This window comes from Buteo buteo, chromosome 7 (assembly GCF_964188355.1).
Source record: "Buteo buteo chromosome 7, bButBut1.hap1.1, whole genome shotgun sequence".
Lineage (NCBI taxonomy): Eukaryota > Metazoa > Chordata > Aves > Accipitriformes > Accipitridae > Buteo > Buteo buteo.
Window position 1 is genome coordinate 38,866,390 of NC_134177.1, and position 19,794 is coordinate 38,886,183.

The 19,794-nt window shown below is 47.6% G+C and overlaps 1 protein-coding gene across 4 annotated transcripts in view; it reads left to right on the plus strand.

The window, feature by feature from the left end:
- The window catches only part of CAMKK1 (calcium/calmodulin dependent protein kinase kinase 1), a 110,883-nt gene that overhangs the window by 68,383 nt on the left and 22,706 nt on the right, over positions 1 to 19,794 (plus strand). For all 4 annotated transcript variants that reach the window (XR_012651055.1, XM_075032493.1, XM_075032492.1 and 1 more), the window contains 4 exons: positions 776 to 864; positions 16,337 to 16,536; positions 17,273 to 17,326; positions 18,970 to 19,043. Coding sequence is in view for 3 of the 4 variants with exons in the window: in XM_075032493.1 (XP_074888594.1) it covers positions 776 to 864; positions 16,337 to 16,536; positions 17,273 to 17,326; positions 18,970 to 19,043 (417 nt within the window). In the remaining variant the exon portion in view is untranslated. The remainder of the gene's footprint in view (positions 1 to 775; positions 865 to 16,336; positions 16,537 to 17,272; positions 17,327 to 18,969; positions 19,044 to 19,794) is intronic.

Below are 19,794 nucleotides of genomic sequence, written 5' to 3' on the forward strand. Positions count from 1 at the left end.
AGCTTTCAGCAGGCACAGGCAGAAGAGGGGCTTTTAGAGGATACTGTGCATCTCTCAGCAGTGGCAGCATACAAAGGAAAGGAGAGGAGAAGCTGACCAGGTAACCTTGGCTGTTTAAGGCTGAATGGCTGAGTTCTGGTGGTGGCTGAACCCTGAACAGCTAAATAGGTTTTCAAAGCAGTTTAGCACAGTGCACTGGAAATATTCCCACTTAACCTTTGAGCCAGTGGTTTCTGTCTAAGTTCTGCCTTGGTTTAGACTAGCTGCACGCTGGTGTTGCTTCAGGACTCAGCCCCAGCAGGCATGACATCCAGTGTACAGCAATGGGCACTCTGTCCTCACTGCTGCCTGTACCTCCTGGTGATGCTGGTGCTCACAACCATGAGCAGCTTTAGCAAGAAACCAAAGGCCAGATCCAGTTTCATTCTTTCACTACACTTTTCCTATTAGGACTCTCAGTAAATAGTGTTTGCCTTATTTTGTGTTTGCTGCACACAGCAGCGGTTAATCCTGACGTTGACGAGGGCTCTGTGGCTCTTGCTGGCTCAGGGACTGTGCAAAGCCACCCGTCACCGCTAGCCGAGCTCACTAACCTAGGTGTCACCACATCCAGACAGGATGGCTACACCTCCATCCTGTGTCACAGCACCCAGAACCTCTGGGCAGCCTGGCCATCAGTGCTGGTGACATGGTGATGGAGAACATGAAACTCCTCCAGCAAGGAGTGTTACTGCCATTCTGCAAAGTACTTAGTTACTTTCCCTCTTCCTAACAGGCCTGTCATGGAGGTACCAAGTGACCAACCCTTCAGCGAGGAGCAGGCTCGGCTTTACTTCCGAGACATCGTCTTGGGCATTGAGTACTGTGAGTACCACCAGCACTGACAGCAGCTTTGCAGAGCATGTGCATCGGCCTCCTGCTCAGCTGGGGAGAAGCCTTTCGACTCTGGTGGGCTGTCAGTTGAGCGAGTGAGGTCCCCTCTAATTGCATGTGATGAGGTTTGCAGTTGGTGGTGGCCCCACTCAGCTCAGCCAGGCAGTACCACAGATGCCGGAAGCAGGCATTCCTTAGAAAGGATGTTAGGAAAATAGTGGCTTCCTTTTTTCTTCCATTTATCTCATTTTGGAGAGCCTCTTTTAAGGCAATAGCAAGGCCAGAAAACGGGTGTTTGCAGTGACACGGACTGAATTAGTTAGCTTCAGCTGGAACAAATTTCTGTCTGTAGCTTAGCAGGGCAAGTGCTGGTCATGGGGAGAGCTGGTGAGCGGCATGGGGAGGGTGTCTGTCCTCGTCCACTCCCTCCGCAGCATCAATCTGAGTGACTCCTCGTCACTTAGGGCTGCTGGGTGATGAGAGCCCAGCACTGCTGTGCCCTCTCAGGGAGGTGGCGACTCAAGTGTGTTCTGTCTGAAGACTCCAGCAGCAGGGTTCCTCTTTGTAGCCTATTTGGTTATCGTCACCTTTTTCTGGTAAGTCTTTTCCCAGTGTGGCTGAGGCCAGATTCTTTGCTGAGGGCCTGTCCTGAAGAGTACAAGAAGGCCATGATAGGTCTGTAAATGACAGCGGGGATTTTTCAGGCCCCACTGTAGTGGACATGTCCCTGCTGGCCTGAACCTGGCAGGCGTGGGAAGACAGGGGTCCCTGAAGTGAAGACACAAGGTAGAGCGGTCTGTGTGCTAGCATCTTGTGAGCGTGGGCCCTGAGGAGCAGCGAGGGCTGGCTGGTGTTTCCCCTCATGGATTCTTAGCAGAGCTGGCATGTCCACGTAACCTCTTGCTCTCCGTAGCAGGGGCTGTAAGTCTGTCAGATGGTGTGTTTTTCTCGCTGCTGATCTGCAGACCTTGTGCTGCAGGCTTCATGGCTGGGCTTCTCTTCTGACCTGTGCCAGCAGTGGGAGGATACCCATGAAATTGCTGGTTTCTTTCTTTTCTGTAAGACAGAATTCTGCAAGTAGCAAGCACAGCAGAGCTGGGCATTTATGGTACAGGACACATCCCTACCATGCAGTGGGGTGTGGGTCAGAAAGCCTGGTGCTTTGATGTGGTGTGGCGCTGGTAGCTGGCACTACTCCCATGCTGTGTCAACATTACACTGCACATTCCCACTCCTGAGCTTCCTACCAGCATTGTCACCAAGCCAGAAGGCACAACTCGGATCCCCTGCTGCTTGCTCACCTTAGGTCCCTGCCTTTATCCTCAGCTCTACTGCTTGCACTGGAGCAGTTCATGTACAGGGTGCTGACAGGGACCCACGTAGCATGGTCTCATATGGAAGAGGTACCCATGAGTCAGCTGGTCTGCAGTTACTAGTTCTGTACCAGCTGGGCACATTGTCAAGCTGCTGGTGAGCTGCGTTTGTGTCTGATTCTGCTGTCCTTTTTGCAGACAGCCTTCCATAGAGTTTAGTGATCTCATCATTGACTGCTTTCTCTGCATACTGATGCACTAAAGGATTGACCATGGTTGGACAGCTGAATATAAGGAAGAGTCAATACAGCTTTCGCAGAGGCAATTCACACCTCACAGATCTATTAGTTTTCCAGAGGAGACAACGAACATGTAGATAAGGTGATTCTGTTACTACGTTGTGTTTCGATTGCCAAACAGCTTTTGATTAGATCCATTAACAGTAGCTCATAAAGAAGCTCATAAGTCTCTTTGGTTGGATGGCCTCTTGTGGGATTAATAACTAGACAATCAGGAAGGTAGGAGTAAAGCTTTCGCGATGGAGAAAAGTCACTAGTGCAGTTAAACAGGAATCCATAGTGTGGCCTGCGTTGTTCAATATATTCCTAAATGACCAGAAAAAGGGTAGAGTACAATAAGAGGTTGGTGATGACATCTAGTTATTCAGGATAGTCATTGTTAGAACTGACTGCGAAGACTGGCAGGAAGATGCCATGATAGAAAGTGATGGCATGATAAAATGACAGATAAAAATTCTTGTTGCTGACTGCGGGGTAATGCATGAGGGGGAGAAACAACACTAAAAATACATACATCGTGACTGCTCTAAATTAGATGTTCTCACTCAGACTTCATTCTGGATAGTTCTCTTGAAAATGCCAGCCCATTACTTAGTGACATTCAACAAAGCTAACAAGATTTGGGGAATTATTGGGAATGAAATAGAAAAGAAAACAGAAAATGTCATTATACAGTTATTTGGATCTGTAAGAGCTCTTAGGTGCAGGCAAGGAGTATCTTGATTATTTTGTGCAACTCTGCTCACCCTGTCTTAGAAACAGCTCTCTAGAACTGAAAAAGACCTGAGAAGGGTGATCAGGATGGTCCTGGAACATCTTCTGTACAGAGATAAGACCAAAGCTCTTAGGATTGGCAAATTATCATGGGAAAGGGTGGTATGACAGAGGCTTATAAAATCCTAAGTGTCAGAGAAGTGATGAACAGGGAATGAATCTTCTCTGTCTCTTAAAAACACAAGAACTAAGGGCTAGCAAACAAAATACTCAGGTAGCCAGTTTAAACCAGAAGGAATTACTCTTTCATGTAGCATGTAATTAAACTGTGAAATTCAGTGTTAGGGAGATAGCAGATGCCAGAACTAAATGGGCTCCAAGTGATTAGACAGACCTATAGAGGAAAGGCGTATCAAGGATGATGAAATATGAGGATACAGGCAGAGTTTGCCATTGAGCTGCCTAAAGCGGGAAGTGTGGGTACTGCAGGTGTTACATCTCTCTGCCTGGTGCTTTTCCCCAAGCTATTGACCCTGGCAGGAGATGGCGTGCTGGGGTAGGTGAGCCTTTGGTTTGGCTCTCTTCTATCCTCGTCTCTTCTCCAGCAGCTTGTCCACGTTGTCCCTGAGGTTGTCACCGTGCTCACCTGATGGCAGAGGTAGCTGCGCTGTGCCAGGTTCTCTGAGACTGATCTAGGTTAGCTTGGCATCTCTCAGGTGTGACAAACTTTTATAAACCTGGCTTACTTTGGCAGTGCAAATGCATGGTTTTGATGGCAAATCTGAAGGCAGGGTAGAGGAGGGACAAGGACACTTGAGCAAGTGATTGTCATCCCCACTCAATGAGCAGTGCAAAGCATGAAAGGTCAGACCATGTGCAAGACAGAGCTGCATCACCCTCCCTGTTTACTCCAAGGTGAGTTTTTTTCCAGCTGTTTCAACCTTAGGAAATAAATACCTGCTTCTTTCACAAACCAGAGGGAATTGTTTCAAATGTGCTTTCAAAAAGCCAACGTGTAGATGCGTCAAACTCAAAAGTAACATTTCATGCTACTGCAGTGCTTTGAGCCACGTCTGCCTTAATTTCACCAATCTCTGGTGGCCCCTGCAAGCTCAGCAGCTCCTCAGAGCCAGAGCAAGCCCCTCACTTCTACAAGGCTTTTGTTGAAGACTCACCTGATTTCAAACACCTGCAGAGTCTCTGAGCTTGATGGACCTTGCCGAGAAAGTGGAAGGTGGTTTGCAGTGCCCTGGTCCATCTCCACATTGAAATGCAACACCACCTCATTTTTTGTCTAAAACCAGTGGGTGGGAGAAAGTCAATGTTTGCAAGTCTGTGACAGTCCAGAAGCTTCCAGGTGCTGCCAAAATCAGTCAGGTCACCCCAGAAAGTTGGTGGAAATGTATACATGAATGGGAAGTTCAAGACTGTTTTTCAGTAGAGTTTGAAGGGTGAAGACTGCTGCTCTTTAATTTTCATTCGCATTCACATTATAGCGGAACTTGTATGCCTCAGCTGGGGGATCCAACCTCTGCTATGCTGGATGCTGCTGGCATAATAGTTCCTGCTCAGAAGAAACTGCAAGTTTAGAAGATAGTTTAAAAAAAATAAATTAAAAAAGTAGTAGTAAGCTGTGGGTAGTCCTAGGCAGAGGGAGTGAAACTGGGCAATACATTATAGGATGCCCAAGCACTCCCAGCAACAGGAACAACAGGGTGCTTTATTTTGGCCTATTGAGTAACCACTTATTTTATTAGCGAATGAAAGTTAAAAATGGTGTTCTCTCAGAACTCCTGTGTAATGCGTAGTAATTATTATGTAATTAAGAGGAAAAGCTCACTGTCTGTGCATGCTGAAGGAAAAGTGTTGCCAGGCAATCTAGAGATTGCAAGGTAATTTTAATGTAAGCATACATAATTGTTATATAATTTGGGAGACTCAATAACCATGCAGCTGCTTGAAGCTTGCAGTCATCACAACAGCAAATGCATCATTGCTGGTTGGGTTTTATTAAATTAGAAGTTGCAAACTGGGTTACTGTCAGAGCCTGCAAGGTGTTAATCCAGGCCAGCGTGCTACCCTTGGTGCTAATGATCTGTGGTGAGTGGGAAGGGGCCACAGGAGCTAAGCTAGTGGGAGACGTGGGCTGACCTTTTAAATTACCAGTGGTGGCACGCTGTCCATGGCCTCTGCGTGTCCGTGAGGACCGGTCTCCACTGGTTATTCATGATGCTTTCCTGGGGTGGAGGCCTCCTGCAAGAGGGCTGGCTCTGGGGAGAAGTGTTTGGAGGGAGGCAGTGGTCAGTGTGATAAGAGCAGAAACATCCCATGCTGGGTGGGAAGCCTGGCTTAGGCACCGTGGGAGGCAGGGACAGATGCCCTGGAGAGAGCTGAGAACTCCTCCATTCAGGCAGTGGCACAGTGCCACCTTGCTTTGTTGACTGCTTTTGGCTGGGTTTCTGGGTTTCGTATGTTTCTGGGAAGTGCACTTTGATATATGCATGGTCCCAGCCTCATTCCCTGAGCAATGAAGAAACAGAGGCAGGTTCAAGGACTGAGAGTTGGGGAGATCTGCCCATTGTAGAGTATGCCTTCCTCTGGCCCACAAACTGCTGGGAAAATATTTTGAGCTTAAGTGTGGTAATATTACTGGTTCACATGTTCTGTTTTCGTATGCCTGTCTTAGACCTGGGCTCTGTTGTGGGGACTATGTCAGGAGTTATTTGAGCACATGCAAACTTTAATTCCTATCCTGGTGAAATGGGGCCTATGAAGGAAAGTGCTTTTACTCCCACTTGCAAGACTTCCCCAGTACTTATGACATTGCACGCGCATGCTCGTGAACTGGAGAGGTAGGCTGTCATCTGCATATTGTAAGTACCACTGGAGTGGTAATTTCACAATGTACTTAAGTGCTTTGGATGGAAAAGTTCTGCTGGATTATTTATGTCATTAACTAAAGCACGTGCTTAAGCATCTCTGTGAATTGAGGATACATGCAATTACCTCCCTTTCCACTTGTAACTTCCCTCTAGTAGTGCTTATCTGGGGTTATTTAAGCTTCATTCTCCCTTCTAGTAAGGCAAACATTGGTTTCCCAATGACACTCAGCAGAAATGGATGTGCTGGATAGCGAATAGTCACCGAAGGAGTTAGCAGCTGCAGCAGGAGTCAATCCTGAAAGCTGGGAGGTGAATACGGTGCTGCCCGGCAGAGCCAGGCAGCTGCAGGTCAGACCAGAGTGCCTTGCAGCTGGGACCCACCAGCAGTGCTGGCCAGGCCGCTCTCCAGCTGTGCTGGCCATGCAGGCATCCAGCTGTGCACCCTGCAGCATGCCTTCCAGCACCCTGAGATCAGTGGCCCAGGTATTTCCTCAGCCAGTGGTTTTGTCTTTGTATTTAATGGCCTCTGATATTGTTCCGCTCATTTGTCAATCCCTTTTTAAACTTGTGTAAATCTTCAACGTCTGTTACCTCCTAATTTACATGCTGTGGGGAGCAGTTCCCGTTCGGGGTTGAGTCTGATCCTGCAGGTTTCAGCTGATGCCAGAAGTGACTGGGAACAATCATGCCCTCTCTGTGCCACCCCTGCGTTATAGATCTCTGTCACATCCTCATGGGTGCCTTTTCAAGACCACAGAGTTCTTGTCTGTGTCAAGTGTCCTTCCACCCCTTTGACCATCAGTTAGAAAAAGCTAGCAGTCCTGGAGCCCCCCCCAAGCCTTGTTAGTTGGGAGTACGACAGTATTGCGGAGTTGTCTTCTACAGTAAATTTGGCTGAAAATACTGCAGGAGTTGACATATTCCTCCCCCAACAAAGCCTACAGGTTTGCTGGGCAAAGACATATTCTGCTGTTTTACTTCAGATATCCTGGATATGGTGATACCTGAATACAGGTTTGACTTCTTAAAGGCAGTTAAATTTCTTTCTGGATTGACTCAATGGTGACTTATATTTAATAACTGCACAGTAAATGGGTTTGAGTGAAGGTGAATTTGGTGTCATGCCAGTTTGCTTTGGCAGATGAACAGTGGAAACCAGTACCAGGTGAAGCGTGTAACAGGAGGATTTTCTTCCAGTGTCAGGCTGCTGTCTGCTGGCCAGAAATATTTTCCTTGATGTGAGCAGATGTTTGGTTCAACACAAGGAGTAGATACCTTAAACTTTTCTCCAGTGGCAGGGGATGTATGTGGGAGCTGCAGGAGAAGTGAGGGAGAAGCATACTCCATCAAAAGACATGAGGGATATGCCAGGCAGGTATCCCAGTTTGGCTTTAGGATCGGGACACAAGTAGCTTCATTTAGTAAGAGCCTAAGTAAGGAATAAGAATAAGCAAATGGAAGGTCTGTCTAAGCAGGTAGCCTGGCTGTGACACTAGCCGGGAGCAGACAGCGCAGAACACGCACGCAAGCTTGACCCAGGGGAAAACCCTGCTGACTTGCACAGTCAAGATGAAGCACGGCAATTGTCCCTTCTGCTGTTTAGCTGCAAGCTCAGTATTTTATCCAGCTCACAAGAAACTGAAACTGTTGCTGTCAGTGTGGCTGAAAGGAAGACAAAACATTATTTCCTGCATCATCTGTAGAAAATGCACAATTTCCTTCCTGCAACTGTGCCTAGGGAAACTAAGGGTGGCAATTCTGGTCCCCTCTGCAGAGGCATCCTTGTCTCCTCTGAGCTCCTAGGTTGAAGGGGTCATGACACGCAGCTAAAGCAGTTGGGGAGTCACCTTTCCAGCAGCAGTTCTCTGCAGGCCAGCTGTATGAATGCCTGCGATGCTCTGGAGCCCTGCACGCTAAGCCTGGAGCAATAATGAAGTGCCTGACATGCAGATCAAAGCTGGCTTTTCTGGGATAAGGCTTAATCTACTTCATCATCGATATGTGAGTATAATTTCCACTGTCTTAAAAGGAAATTTAAGCAAATAAATCAACAACTGAGTCAACATAGGCTTGTCTCTTCTGAAGAATATCTACTGGAGCGTAAGCTTGGGGCAGGTGTGCTTGAAGCATCAGTGGTGTAGATGGGTTTGGTCCTGTTTGGCTCTTGGCAGAGGTGAGTTCCTCAGACCTCATGTTGGCATGGGCTAGCGGAACTGGTACGTGAGTCTGTGATGGAGCTGCTGCCTGTTCTACTGTGATTCCCAGCAAACTACTTGATCCATCTGTGCTTCCATTCCCATGTGGGAAATGGGGACCTGCTCCTTCTCTGCTCCAGCCTCTTGCCTGTGCAAGTTCAGAGCCCCTCAAAATGGAGCATGTTGATGTGAGGGCTCTCAACTGCAACTACAGCTGCAAGGTGCTGGGTGTTATAAATGACACTGCCAGGAGAAGACAAACTGGCTTGTGCTTTATCACGTGCAGACAAGCTCTGTTCAGATTATAAAAAAAACAACCAAACAAAAAACCTTTCACGTAGTTGCAAGTGTTGCTGATACTGATCGATGAGGACTTTGTGTAAGAGTGAGAGTAATTAGCTGGTGGAGCAGATCAGAGAGATGTGCTAGAGCCTCTTAAGAAAGAGCAAGCACTTTGATTTTTTGTTGTCATTGTTTAATGCAGTTACATAAGTGATTGTGCTTGGGGTTAGAAGCAGCCCATGGCACAGACTGTGCAGATTGTTTTGGCAGTACTTGCTGCACGTGTCCTGCTCCCCACTTTCCCAGTGGGCCCTTGAATGTTGGCACGTGTGTAGCCGTGGCAAGAAGCTCTGCGTGTTCTCTCTGCTGATATATGATGTGCTCACATGGGTTGGAGGACAGGTGTAAAAGGGTAGCCTTTGGCAGGGCTACCTCTTCTTTCTCTTCCTCGTTTCTTCCTACTGGCAGTATCCCATACCTATCCCTTCTGCCAGGAGGGCGATGGTCAGCCAGATGCTGAAGATGGAGCATCAATGGAAGCTGAACTCTTCAAAAAGGGCTGGGGAGTGCTGGGTGTTGGGATCTCGCTTTGTAAAACCTGGGCTTAAGCAACATGTTCAAGTGGCAGAAGTTTGATGGATGCAGCAAAAGAGTGGCAAAATAGTGAACAGAGCTGAGAAAATCAGAACTGGGATCCTCACCCCAGCTGCTACACGAAACCCTTGCAATGAGCTAAGCATGGGAGGGAAGGTGTTCCCCTGGCACAGCCTGCTATGTCCATGTCCTCTGGCTCTTTCTTGGTGGAGCACTGCAGACAAGTACAGAGGCTTGATACAAAGAGCAGCCTTCTGTTTTAAGCTCTGGATGGTGGTGCAGCAGTTTCTTTGGGAGGGTGTTAAATCATTTCTTTGCTACAGGGGTGATGTGAGAGTAATACTAAGCAGACTCTGCAGTAGCACCATATGGATTGCTTTTGCCCTTGAATAGGAATGGGATTCTGGTTTTAATCAAGTATAATTCAGCATGGGCCTCAGTAAATAGCAGGATGTGTCAGTGCATTGCAAAATTTTATATGTCTAATTTTTAAATTAGCTTTTAGCAAGTTGGTATTAACCTGCTGGAGCTCTAAGGTTTCCAGAAGGGAATGCAGTGAAAGGCACCTTTTTTTAAAGGACCAGGGAACAATCTTTCTTTTTCTAGCACTTTTATATCTGCTCCCTCTTGGTCTTCACTGGCTGTTAATCTAGGCAGACAGTTCCCAGGCGTTTGCTTCTGAATGAAGAGGAAAGCCTATTTAGTCTCCGAATAGCCTGCGGTATCTGGAAATGAGGTGCATTTGTGAAATGAGTTGCATGTTGTGAAAAAACTGGCTTGTCCCACTGAAGGCAGCCAAGGGACTGAACAGAAAGAAATTACATGCTCAGCGGGGCTTTGCTAACAAGCAGTGAAGGAGCAGGGAGGCAGAGCAGCAGGAGACCTGCGGAGACCCCAGGCAGGGCTGTGCGCTGCACGCACAGAGAGGAGCCAGCTGGCCCAGCAGCAGAGATCCTCCCCAAAATCTGCCCCATTCTCCAGTCCCATCTACTGTACCACAGCCACTGAAGATTCACCCCTGCCTGAATGCTGCTTTGCAATACGAGTGCTGCAGGATCCGTAAGCCATGGCACCGTTTACAGCCATGATGCTCTAGGACCTTGGTCTTGCCCCATACCTTTCCAAGTGACTGGGGTACAGCCGAGCGGTGAGATCCTCTCGGGGGCAATGTGTGTGCTAACAGCAGTGATAATACTTGGAGTACTGGCTTTCTGCAAGAGTTTCATTTTGTGGCTATTGAAGTTGTTTGGCTCTGACTATATTGCAAGCTTGGTTCTGCAGGGATGCTGACCCCCGTTCAGAGGCACGTAAACCTGTGCTTTCTTTTAATACCATTCCCACATCACCTGCTGGCTTTTCACAGAGATGATGTTCAGCGTGTGCCAAAGCGGTGTCCTAAATGGTCATGTTTTGTCACCTGGAAGTACAAGCTAGCTGCTTATTCCCTGGACAGTCAACACCAAGACTGTTTGCAGACTCAGAGGTGTCTAGACAGCAGAATACAACCGGGTAGGTCTGACAGGCACGCTGTCTTGTTGTCTAGGACCAAGGTGAGAAACCATGTTTGTGGTACTGATGAAGCTATGGGAGAAGTGGGTGCAGACTGCCTGAAACTGTTGAAAGGATGTGAGTAATCCAGGTGTGCAGCTGGAGGGGCTTTCAGAGAGTTCATCCTGGGACAAGGTCTGCCATAAGGACCAGCTGCAAGGTCATGGGTGGCTTTTCATGAAGTTGTTGGGTGCTCTTTTCTGCCCCTGTTGGGAAGGTGTGAAGGCAGGAGAAGCAGGCAGCCCCAGCACAGCACACCCCACCCCACATCCTCATTGCTCTGAGAAACTCTGGATTTTTCTGCTTTGTACATTAAACACCTGAACTATTGTATCCATGCTGCTAATACCAACTGACTTAAAATACATCGTAACAGAAAACCAAAACAAAGTCCTGAAAAGCCAGATTTTCAAGGAGAGCTTTTATTTTGGGTCGTTGTTTCGTACGGGTTCGAATTTGAACACCCGAGTATGGGTTCCTCCCAGCTCCTATAGGCAGTAGGTGCAGCATACCTGCTAGAGGCTCTGTCTGAAATCAAGAGGGGCAGAGGAAGATGGTCCTTTCCTAACTGCTGCTCACACATTGAGTGCTCTGAATCCTCCTCTGAGGTTGTATTTCTCCACCACATAGCAGCAGCCTTCAGCAGGCTTTTCTTAGGTGCCTGTGCTCCATGCCCACAGTCAAGAGACAGTCTAGACTTTTAGGCATGATTTTCCTTGTTTCTGAGCACCCCAGGGCTCTAGCGTTTGACTAAATCCAACTTCAGATGTGCCTGGTCAGGCTTTCTAACACAAGTTGTGATGAAAATGTAATACATGTGCCGTCACCTGTCATACCTGCTGCATTCATGGGGTGGCTGCAAGGCTTAGCAAACAGGTATTTCTAATGTGCTTTGGGATCTTTGCCTAGAGGATGCCCTAGAAATCCATGGGATTGTTATTTAGATGCAAATAGACCTGAAATACTGTTACCTTTCCACAGAAGTGAAGGATGGGTCTAATAAAACCGAATTTAACAGAGCGCTGCACAATCAGACTTTCTCCTAAGGGGTCTGTAATATCCTACATTGTTTCATTTTCATTGTGAAGAGGTATTGATCTATTCTTTGAATTGGGTCTGTCAGCACAGGAAGTACAGACCATCTTGGAGCCGAGGGAAGTTGTTCCAGTGAGCTGCTGACCTCTGCTTTTAGAGCAAAATCCTTTCCAGGCAAAAGCAATGAGTGGAACCATTTTGTCAGTTTGTCAAAGCAGCCTCAGTAAAGTGCTCTGCTTTGGCCAGCTCAGCATCAGTTTTAACCGTGGGAGGTATGCAGACAGGTACATTTGCATGGGACTGAGGGTTTTTTGGTTGTAGATGTTCACCTTGTGTGTGTGGTGCATGGGGCCTGGGAGAGGAGCACCAATGGGGTGTTCCTTCCCAAGGCTGCGTGCATCCAACAGCCACGTCCCCATGGCTGGACAGCGTGGGTCTGAGGGCAGTCTCGCCAGGGCTGATGTCTGCCAGCTTTGTGACCGTTTCTGTAATGTCACAAGCAAAAAAACTCTAATGCCTTGCTGTGGCCAGTCTCTTTGAGCAGGGCACAGAGTAGCTGGAAGTTCCCTCAAAGGCATGGACTCAGCTTAGGGGTCCCAGTTCCCCATGAAGGGAACTAAGGGGAGAGCATGGGTTCATTTAAAAGAAGAATAATCCCCAAACCCTCATGGAACAAGTTTAGGTGCAGCAATACAGATAGTTATTTTGGTTGTGTTTCTTTAAAGCACATTTGAGGTTTTTATTCAGATGTTGAAAGTGCTTTTCCTTTTCTTCTGTGCCTGATGCAGCCCTGCTCCTGTTTGCTAGCGGCTGTGTTGCAATGTGTCCTTAATCCCAAGGACAGGACAAGTGTTTTGTTTATGGGACCTCTGATCCTGGCTTCCAGTGACATTGAATAGCAATCCTAATGAAGGTGCCTTTCCTACCTCCTGCTCTTACATCTGCAGAGGGAAGAAGCTTGCTCCCAGATGCTTCAGCCTGGTGAAATTAGAGGGTTAATTTGAACTGGTTGTTGTGTTTCACTATGTCCGTCACCTGTTCCCCTTGGGTGGGTCTGTGGGTTGCATGCTCCTTGTGCCATTGTCCCTTCTGTACAGTCATTAGCAATCTGGAGGGTGTCATTAGTGGTAAGCTTTTATTTCTGAGATGCTTAGCTCTCCCTCTGGAGTTCTGCAGGGATAACACCATCTTTTCCTCTATGTGTCATGCTGGGAATGCAGATCACGCTGGTTTAACAAGTACCTTTCCTGCAAGACAGCTCTGTCCCCAGGCTCCTTTCTCAGTGTGTGGCAGTGATGCTTGTGTCACTGCAGGCACGTCCTGCCACTTGGCCAGTCAGCCTGTGGCCAGCCCTGCTGAATTAATTGTTCCCTGCCCTTCTCCCTGCAATGCGTTATCTGCAAGAGATCTGGACTTGCAGCAGAAGTTGGTGGGTTGGAAAGTTTTCTGAGCTTAGTTGTGTTGATGTCCTGCAGATGAGCAGTCCTGCTTCCTTTCTGTACCTCTCAAAGAAGCCAGTTTTTTTCTATTGCCTACGTATGGACTTGGGAATGATTTCGGGGGAATCTTTTACTCTTCTTTCTGCAGCCTTGTGTTGTACTGAACTGTACCAGTGGCAAGGCACAGCACAGGAGAGGATAAGACCGTGCATTTTGAAGCCTGAAGCCCACTTTGGATAGCTGTGCAGGGAAGGAGGCCCACAGCAGCTGGCAGACTAAGACTTTAAGAATTGTGTTTCTTCAGAGCAGAAAAGGGATTTCAGGTTGCTTTCATCAGGTTAGCAGCTCCACACCAAATCATTTCTTGGCAGATGTGAGCGCTTGCTCTTACAATTTTTATAGCTGTGATGGAACCTCATTCAGTTACACCAGATGGTGCTCGGTGCACAATTCCTGTCCCCCATCCTTCTCCCTTCATGGCTATTGCCTCTGCACAAGGCAGCTGGATGGGGGAGGGGGTTTGCAGATAACAGAAGTCTTTTGAGCCAGCTGGCACAAGACTTTCACTACTGTCACCCAAACAGCACAGCAAAGCAGCATGCTGCGTGGGTTGAACACTGCTCCCAGCGCTGCTGCTCCTGACCTGGCCAGCCACTTCCCCTCTGCACCCGTCTTCTTCCCATCCTGGTTTGTTATTATTTAAACTGCGTGCCAGGTTTGCAGAAGCACCTGGCTGACATTGCATTGCAAAGCCCTGGGACATGTCAGGCTCACTTCTGAAAGCGCAGCCTGTGCTCCTCTGCCCTGCAGGCACTTCTAATTTTCTCCCCTGATCAGTCGAGGTCAGACTGTCACTGTCCCTAACACTCACATCAAGCACATAGATATTCTGGTCTGGGAAGCGCAAATGTTCATTATCCCAGTGTTTGATGGCTTTGAGTTTTGCAAAGAACGTGTTTCTTATTTCTTTTTTCAACATTCATATTGCTCCTGTACCTAACAGCCAGCAGTGCCCAGACCTGCTGGATACCAGGCTGAGATGGGCACTGAACAAACACAGAGCATCTGGCAAACGGCCCACATTTTTCCTCTACTTTTATTAGATTGTGCAAAGGCAGAGAATGTGTTTTACGAAATAAATTTTAGTGTAACTCCCTCAGTTTCCACAGACTTAGCCCCAGGGATGTATTTGTATGGCCCACATATATTTGTGGCCTGTGTTTTTTTTAGAGGCATTGGGAATCTTAGCCCTGTGGTATCAGGCATGATACCAGACACCTGCCTGAAAGGCAGCTCATCATCTTCTGAAGGGCAACTTTGCTCCCTCCCTCACTGTGTTTTGCTCTCCCTATATTACCATAATGAAATGTCAGCTTGCCACCAGCTTTGCTGTGGAGCAGATGTCTCCTCATAATTACTGTTGTTGCAGGGTTTTCAGTGTTTATCCTGACTGTCTAGCTGGGCTGTTACAGCGTTAACTGGCTCACATCACAGCGTGGCCACGCAGTTGCTGCACATCTGGAAGAGGATGTAAGTGCCAGTGCTCTCCAGCAAGTTTTTGTCTGCTGGGTCTCCAGATCAGCTCTTTAATGTGCCAAGGACAGCATCACCCAGCAGTGCTTTAAACTGAGAAGTCCTTGCGGAAAAAGTATCTGCAAGCATGACTTCCCCTCCCCAGGCACAGCCTGCTGGAAAGCTGGCTTGAAAAGAGCAGAACAGTTACGTGAAGCTTGTTCTTTCTTGGACCTAAAACACAAGCTGGGATGTTCTGTAGGGCAGGCTGCTTTTGTGGCAGCCTGTTGACCAGGTTCGTAAAGCAGGAGAGGGTTAGACCAGCATTTTCCCCCACCCAATTGCATGTTTCCTAGGAGATATGAAAAGTGCTTGTGGGGAGGTATAAAACCAAACATGCTCCATTTGCAAGAAGGAAATGTGAAGATGGTGGTTGGGGCTGGGGGAGGAGGGAGCCTGAGAGGTCCTGTTCCCCTGGGAAGTGTGGTCAAGACTTAAAGGATTTCCTCTCTTGTTCAGTAAAGTCTCTTGGGTTTTCTACAGTTCTGCTCCTGGGGTCATTTTGTGTTCTGAAAGTTGTTTTTTTGATTTTTATATTTGTCCTCCAAGTTCCTGAGAAGTCAACCACTTTCCTACAACTCCCTGCTTCACTCAGTGACCCAGAAGTGGCTTTCTTGCAACTGCAATATTGCTTCCCAGATAGCTTGTAACAAGAGGGATTCTTTTGTTGTTGTTTTCAGTGCATCTCAGCCTCCAAGCTCTTTGCAAGGGTTTCTTTCATTTTTGATGCACAAGCACTTCAGCTGGTGCCCACAGTTGGCCTCGTGGAGTGAAGTGCAACACATAGGAACAGCCATCTCTCTGAAGGGCTGTGTGGCAGAGGTTTGGCCATGGCTCTGGGTGCAAGAGTGGTTGGAATGTCTGGCAGCTTTGTGTGGTGGTGGGGATTTGGGGTGATGCAAAACAAGTTGAGGTTGTATCTCTATTCGTGGGCTCTATTGCAAAGCATGGCTAGAGAGAGAGCACCTTTTCGGGGGTGCTAGCACCAACCGGCTGGTGATTGCTCCATGGTCAGAGGCATCTTTTGAGTTGGAAATACCCACTGATTTCTGAGCTGTTGGCTGGACTTGGCGCTTAGCTGCTAGCTGCCCAAATATCTCCTCTGGGCCTGTTTCATTCTGCCTGTGGTTCTGCCCCTTTTAGCTTTATGGTAGTGCAGTTTCAAAATAAACAAATTAAAAATAAACGTCTTTGTTTGTATCCCATAAACCTTTAATACAGCAAGTTGCCAAACCCATCAGCTGGTCCAATAAGTCCAAGTAAATCTGGAGGATTTGAGTGGTTTCCTTCTCTAACAGCTCTGCTCGGTCCTGCTGGTTGGGCTGTTTCTGGGTTCACGTCCATTCTTTGCACAATTACTGGTGACAGATGTGTTTCTGAGTGTTGTACTCCAGTGTACATCCCAGTGAGGCACCAAAAAGGAATGGCTATAAGAAATGGCACTTGTACTACATTGTATTACATATCCAGCAGCAGCTTTGAGTGGGGTGCCTGAGCTTGCACCTTTATTTTCGTCCTCCTGGAAAGGTTTCCCCTGGGTGTGTTGGCTGCCATGGCAGACCATGCTCCTGTTTTGTTTTTTTTTTTTAGTGCACTACCAGAAGATCATTCACCGGGACATCAAGCCGTCCAACTTGCTCTTAGGAGATGATGGGCATGTCAAAATCGCTGATTTTGGAGTCAGCAATCAATTTGAAGGGAACGATGCCCAGCTTTCCAGCACGGCAGGGACACCAGCCTTCATGGCACCGGAGGCCATTTCAGACACTGGCAAAAGTTTCAGTGGAAAGGTAGGTCTTTGCTCACAGCTGATGTCTCCTGGGAGCCCCAGGCATGGCACAAGGGACAGCACCGCATCTGCATCCTTTGTGTGTTGCCCACCCAGGGATTGTGATGCAAATTAGGGTTGTTATTAAGTAAAACTGAAGCTCTTAATTCTCTGTTCTGTCCAGGCAAAACTCACAGTGGTTGTTCTGTGCAGCGGGCAGACAGACTTTGCTGTGGATCCCTGCCCAGACAGGAGCCATGTTAGAACCCTTTCCCTGTCCAAAGGGAAAGGAGGAAACTCCTGATTCCTTTCCAAAATAATCTGGAGGCACAGGGGGCTGCTGGACACCAAGGTTGTGTCTTGATCCCCTGAAAGCGAGGGGCACTGTGAAGCGCGGTGTTGCAGATGTGGGGATAGGGTCTAGTGTGGGTTTTTTGCCTGGAAGAAGACTTTTGAGGTTCAGCTCCTCTTTGGTGTTCAGCCCTGAATGGTGTCATCTCCTGTAAGAAGGTGCTGCTTGCTGGTCACTGCGCTCCACAGCAAGGACAAGGGTGGCAGCGTCCAGCCCAGCACAGTCCTCATTCCCCAGGCATGCTACAGATGCCTTTAGGACCCCAACTTCAGAGAGAGTCTGTACAATAAAATAGAAAATGGTAAATATATACAAATAATATTTTGTGAGTCAGTGGGAAAATCCAGCTCATTCAGATGATCTCTGTGTTGTGTCTCATTTACTGCCTGCACATGCTTTCTTTCAGGCACTTGATGTATGGGCCATGGGAATTACCCTGTACTGCTTTGTTTACGGGAAGGTAAGCTGGCTTTCAGATGCTGGAGCCCTGCATGAGAGTGTCTGCCTGTCTGCCTTTTGACTCATTCCTTTCCAAATAAAGGCAAATACTAGAAACAAAGACCTACCTTCTGCAAGCTCTTGTTTTCCCAACCCACTCTGTGAATGAGAAGGGGCTGACGTTGTGATCTGTGGAAAGGATGGTTTCTAGAGTTGGCCCCTGTACTCGGAGCAGTTTTTTGTGCTACAGACCCAGAGCACCATCAGTAGCACCAAAAACAGTTTGTTGAGGGGTTATCCATATTGCTTGTATTTAGAAACAAGCCAGATAGAGCATGGAGAGAGGCACAGGTTTGATCCCAAGCCACTGCAGCACTTTAAGCAATCCAGATTACAGAAAGCTGTGTCTGCCAGAGCTGACCTGGGCCAGATGGAGGCCACTTTAGCAGAGCCAGCTCTTCAGAGCTGCCTTCTGCAAACTCCATGTCCTGTCATGGCTTTTCCCTCTCCTGTGGCCAGAAGCCCCTTGTCCCACCTGTGTTCTCCCAGGGCGAGCACCGCAGCAGGTACATGCGGTCTGTGTGTGTTCACGCACGTTACCTGAACCTCCTGTCCAAGCACAGACCCCTGCAGATACCACCACACAGGCATAAGGCATCCAGCTCAGGGGTGAGAAGTGGTCGGGGGAGATGGCAGAGGCAGAACTATCTCCATTGCTAGTGTGATATCACTGAGCTAAGTCAGGATGGAAAATATTCTCTGATCTCTGCCTATAACGGTGTCTCATTTTGGCCAAATCCTCAAGTGAAGGGGTATATCCTTGATTTTATATTTTGGTATAACCTCATGGTGATATTAATTCCTTCTGTGGCAAGTACTGGAGGAAATAGAGGGAATATAAAGCCAAGCGCAAGGATACATTTGTCTGTTCCACATGACCCTGTACGGTAAATATTGTACATTTCGTACCTATTTTATATTTCATAATTTAATCTGGCCAGGCAGGCTGATGCAGGGCCTGCCAGCAGCCCACTAAAACAAGCATACCTGCTCCTTCAGTTTTGATGCAGATGTTCATAGGGCCTGTGAATATGCTGCTCCTGCATCCTCCACAGTATTCACCGCAGCTCAGTTAATCACCTGCCTGTCCTGCCTGCCCTGCCAGGTGGGAAGAGCCAGAATCTAGGTCTAAATGAATCCAGTGTAAAAAGTCGTGCTGGAGAAAAATGTGCTTTGAATTCAGATATCTGAATTTAAAGTGGAAATCCAAGTGTTTTAATAGTAATACCTAGCTCCAAATGATGCTTGTCACAGGGAGACCTCAAAGCAGTGATACAAGCCAGCTGCTATCAGGATCTCCATTTTGCAGGTAGAAGTAGAGCAGAGAGGAAAATGAGTAGTTCATGGTCACCTGGTAGGCTGGATGGAGGGGGGGGTATCCCAATCCAGTTACGTATTCCCTAGATCCCTCTGCTGTTCTTCTGCGTTTATTTTTTTAATAAGGAACAAATCAATTTATTGGGGGGGGGGGGAGAGATTTTGTTTATTTCAATCTCTGTGTAAAATCAAGAGAGTGCAAACAGTATACTTCTGTTAGGTGAATGACAAACGCTTAAGCAGTGCCAGGATCTCTGACAACTGGAAAATCTTTTGTTTGCTTTACAGTGCCCTTTTATAGATGAATATATTCTGGGTCTTCATAACAGGATCAAGAACAAGCCTGTAGAGTTCCCAGAAGAGTAAGTAAACTTTACTCAGCTACTGTAAAATAAAGTTCAGTTTTCAGTGTTATTCACTGTGCAGCATAAATGCTGGTAGGTCACCACGGAGGGACAGACAAGGGCAGGTGAGGTGTTTTGTGTTCTCCTGGGTCCTTCACGTGGGTTTTGTGCAGATGTTGTCAAAGCATTACAGCTGTCTCTGCTGCTCCTGTGTCCGTGTTGTGCAGGCAGGGACTAAAGGAAATGGCTCTTGAAATCTTTGGAAGCAGAGGGGTTTCAGTATGGGTCTAGGGAGTTCTGCCCCAGCTACTTGACCCTACGAATGCTGGAAGCATGGCTTGGTTGGGATTTTAAGTTTGTCCCGTGTAGCCACCGGAATGATTCAATGTATTTAGTTTTCAAAAGCAATGTCATTTATAGACCTTGGTCTCAGTCTAAGTAAGCACCTGCTGCTTCTGTGGACTTACCTTGGAGCTCTGGGGGAAGTGTCTGGTGGAAAAAGGCTTGTCCTGAGGTAGACAACATGTGGCATCCTCATTCCTCTGCCTCCTCCAACACACTCTGGGAAAATATGGGTTTGTCTTGCATGAAAAAAACCGAAATTAATTTACCTATTTGATATTCAGAGGCTGCCCCCCACCCTGCTTTGGTTAGTGAAGGAAACTCATGTTGGCCACCATCAGAGCTTTGTGATGGAGATTACTGGGCTGTGTGAGGTGGGATGGCTGGCTGCACAGTCACACTGCATCCTCTAACCCACGAAAGTGTG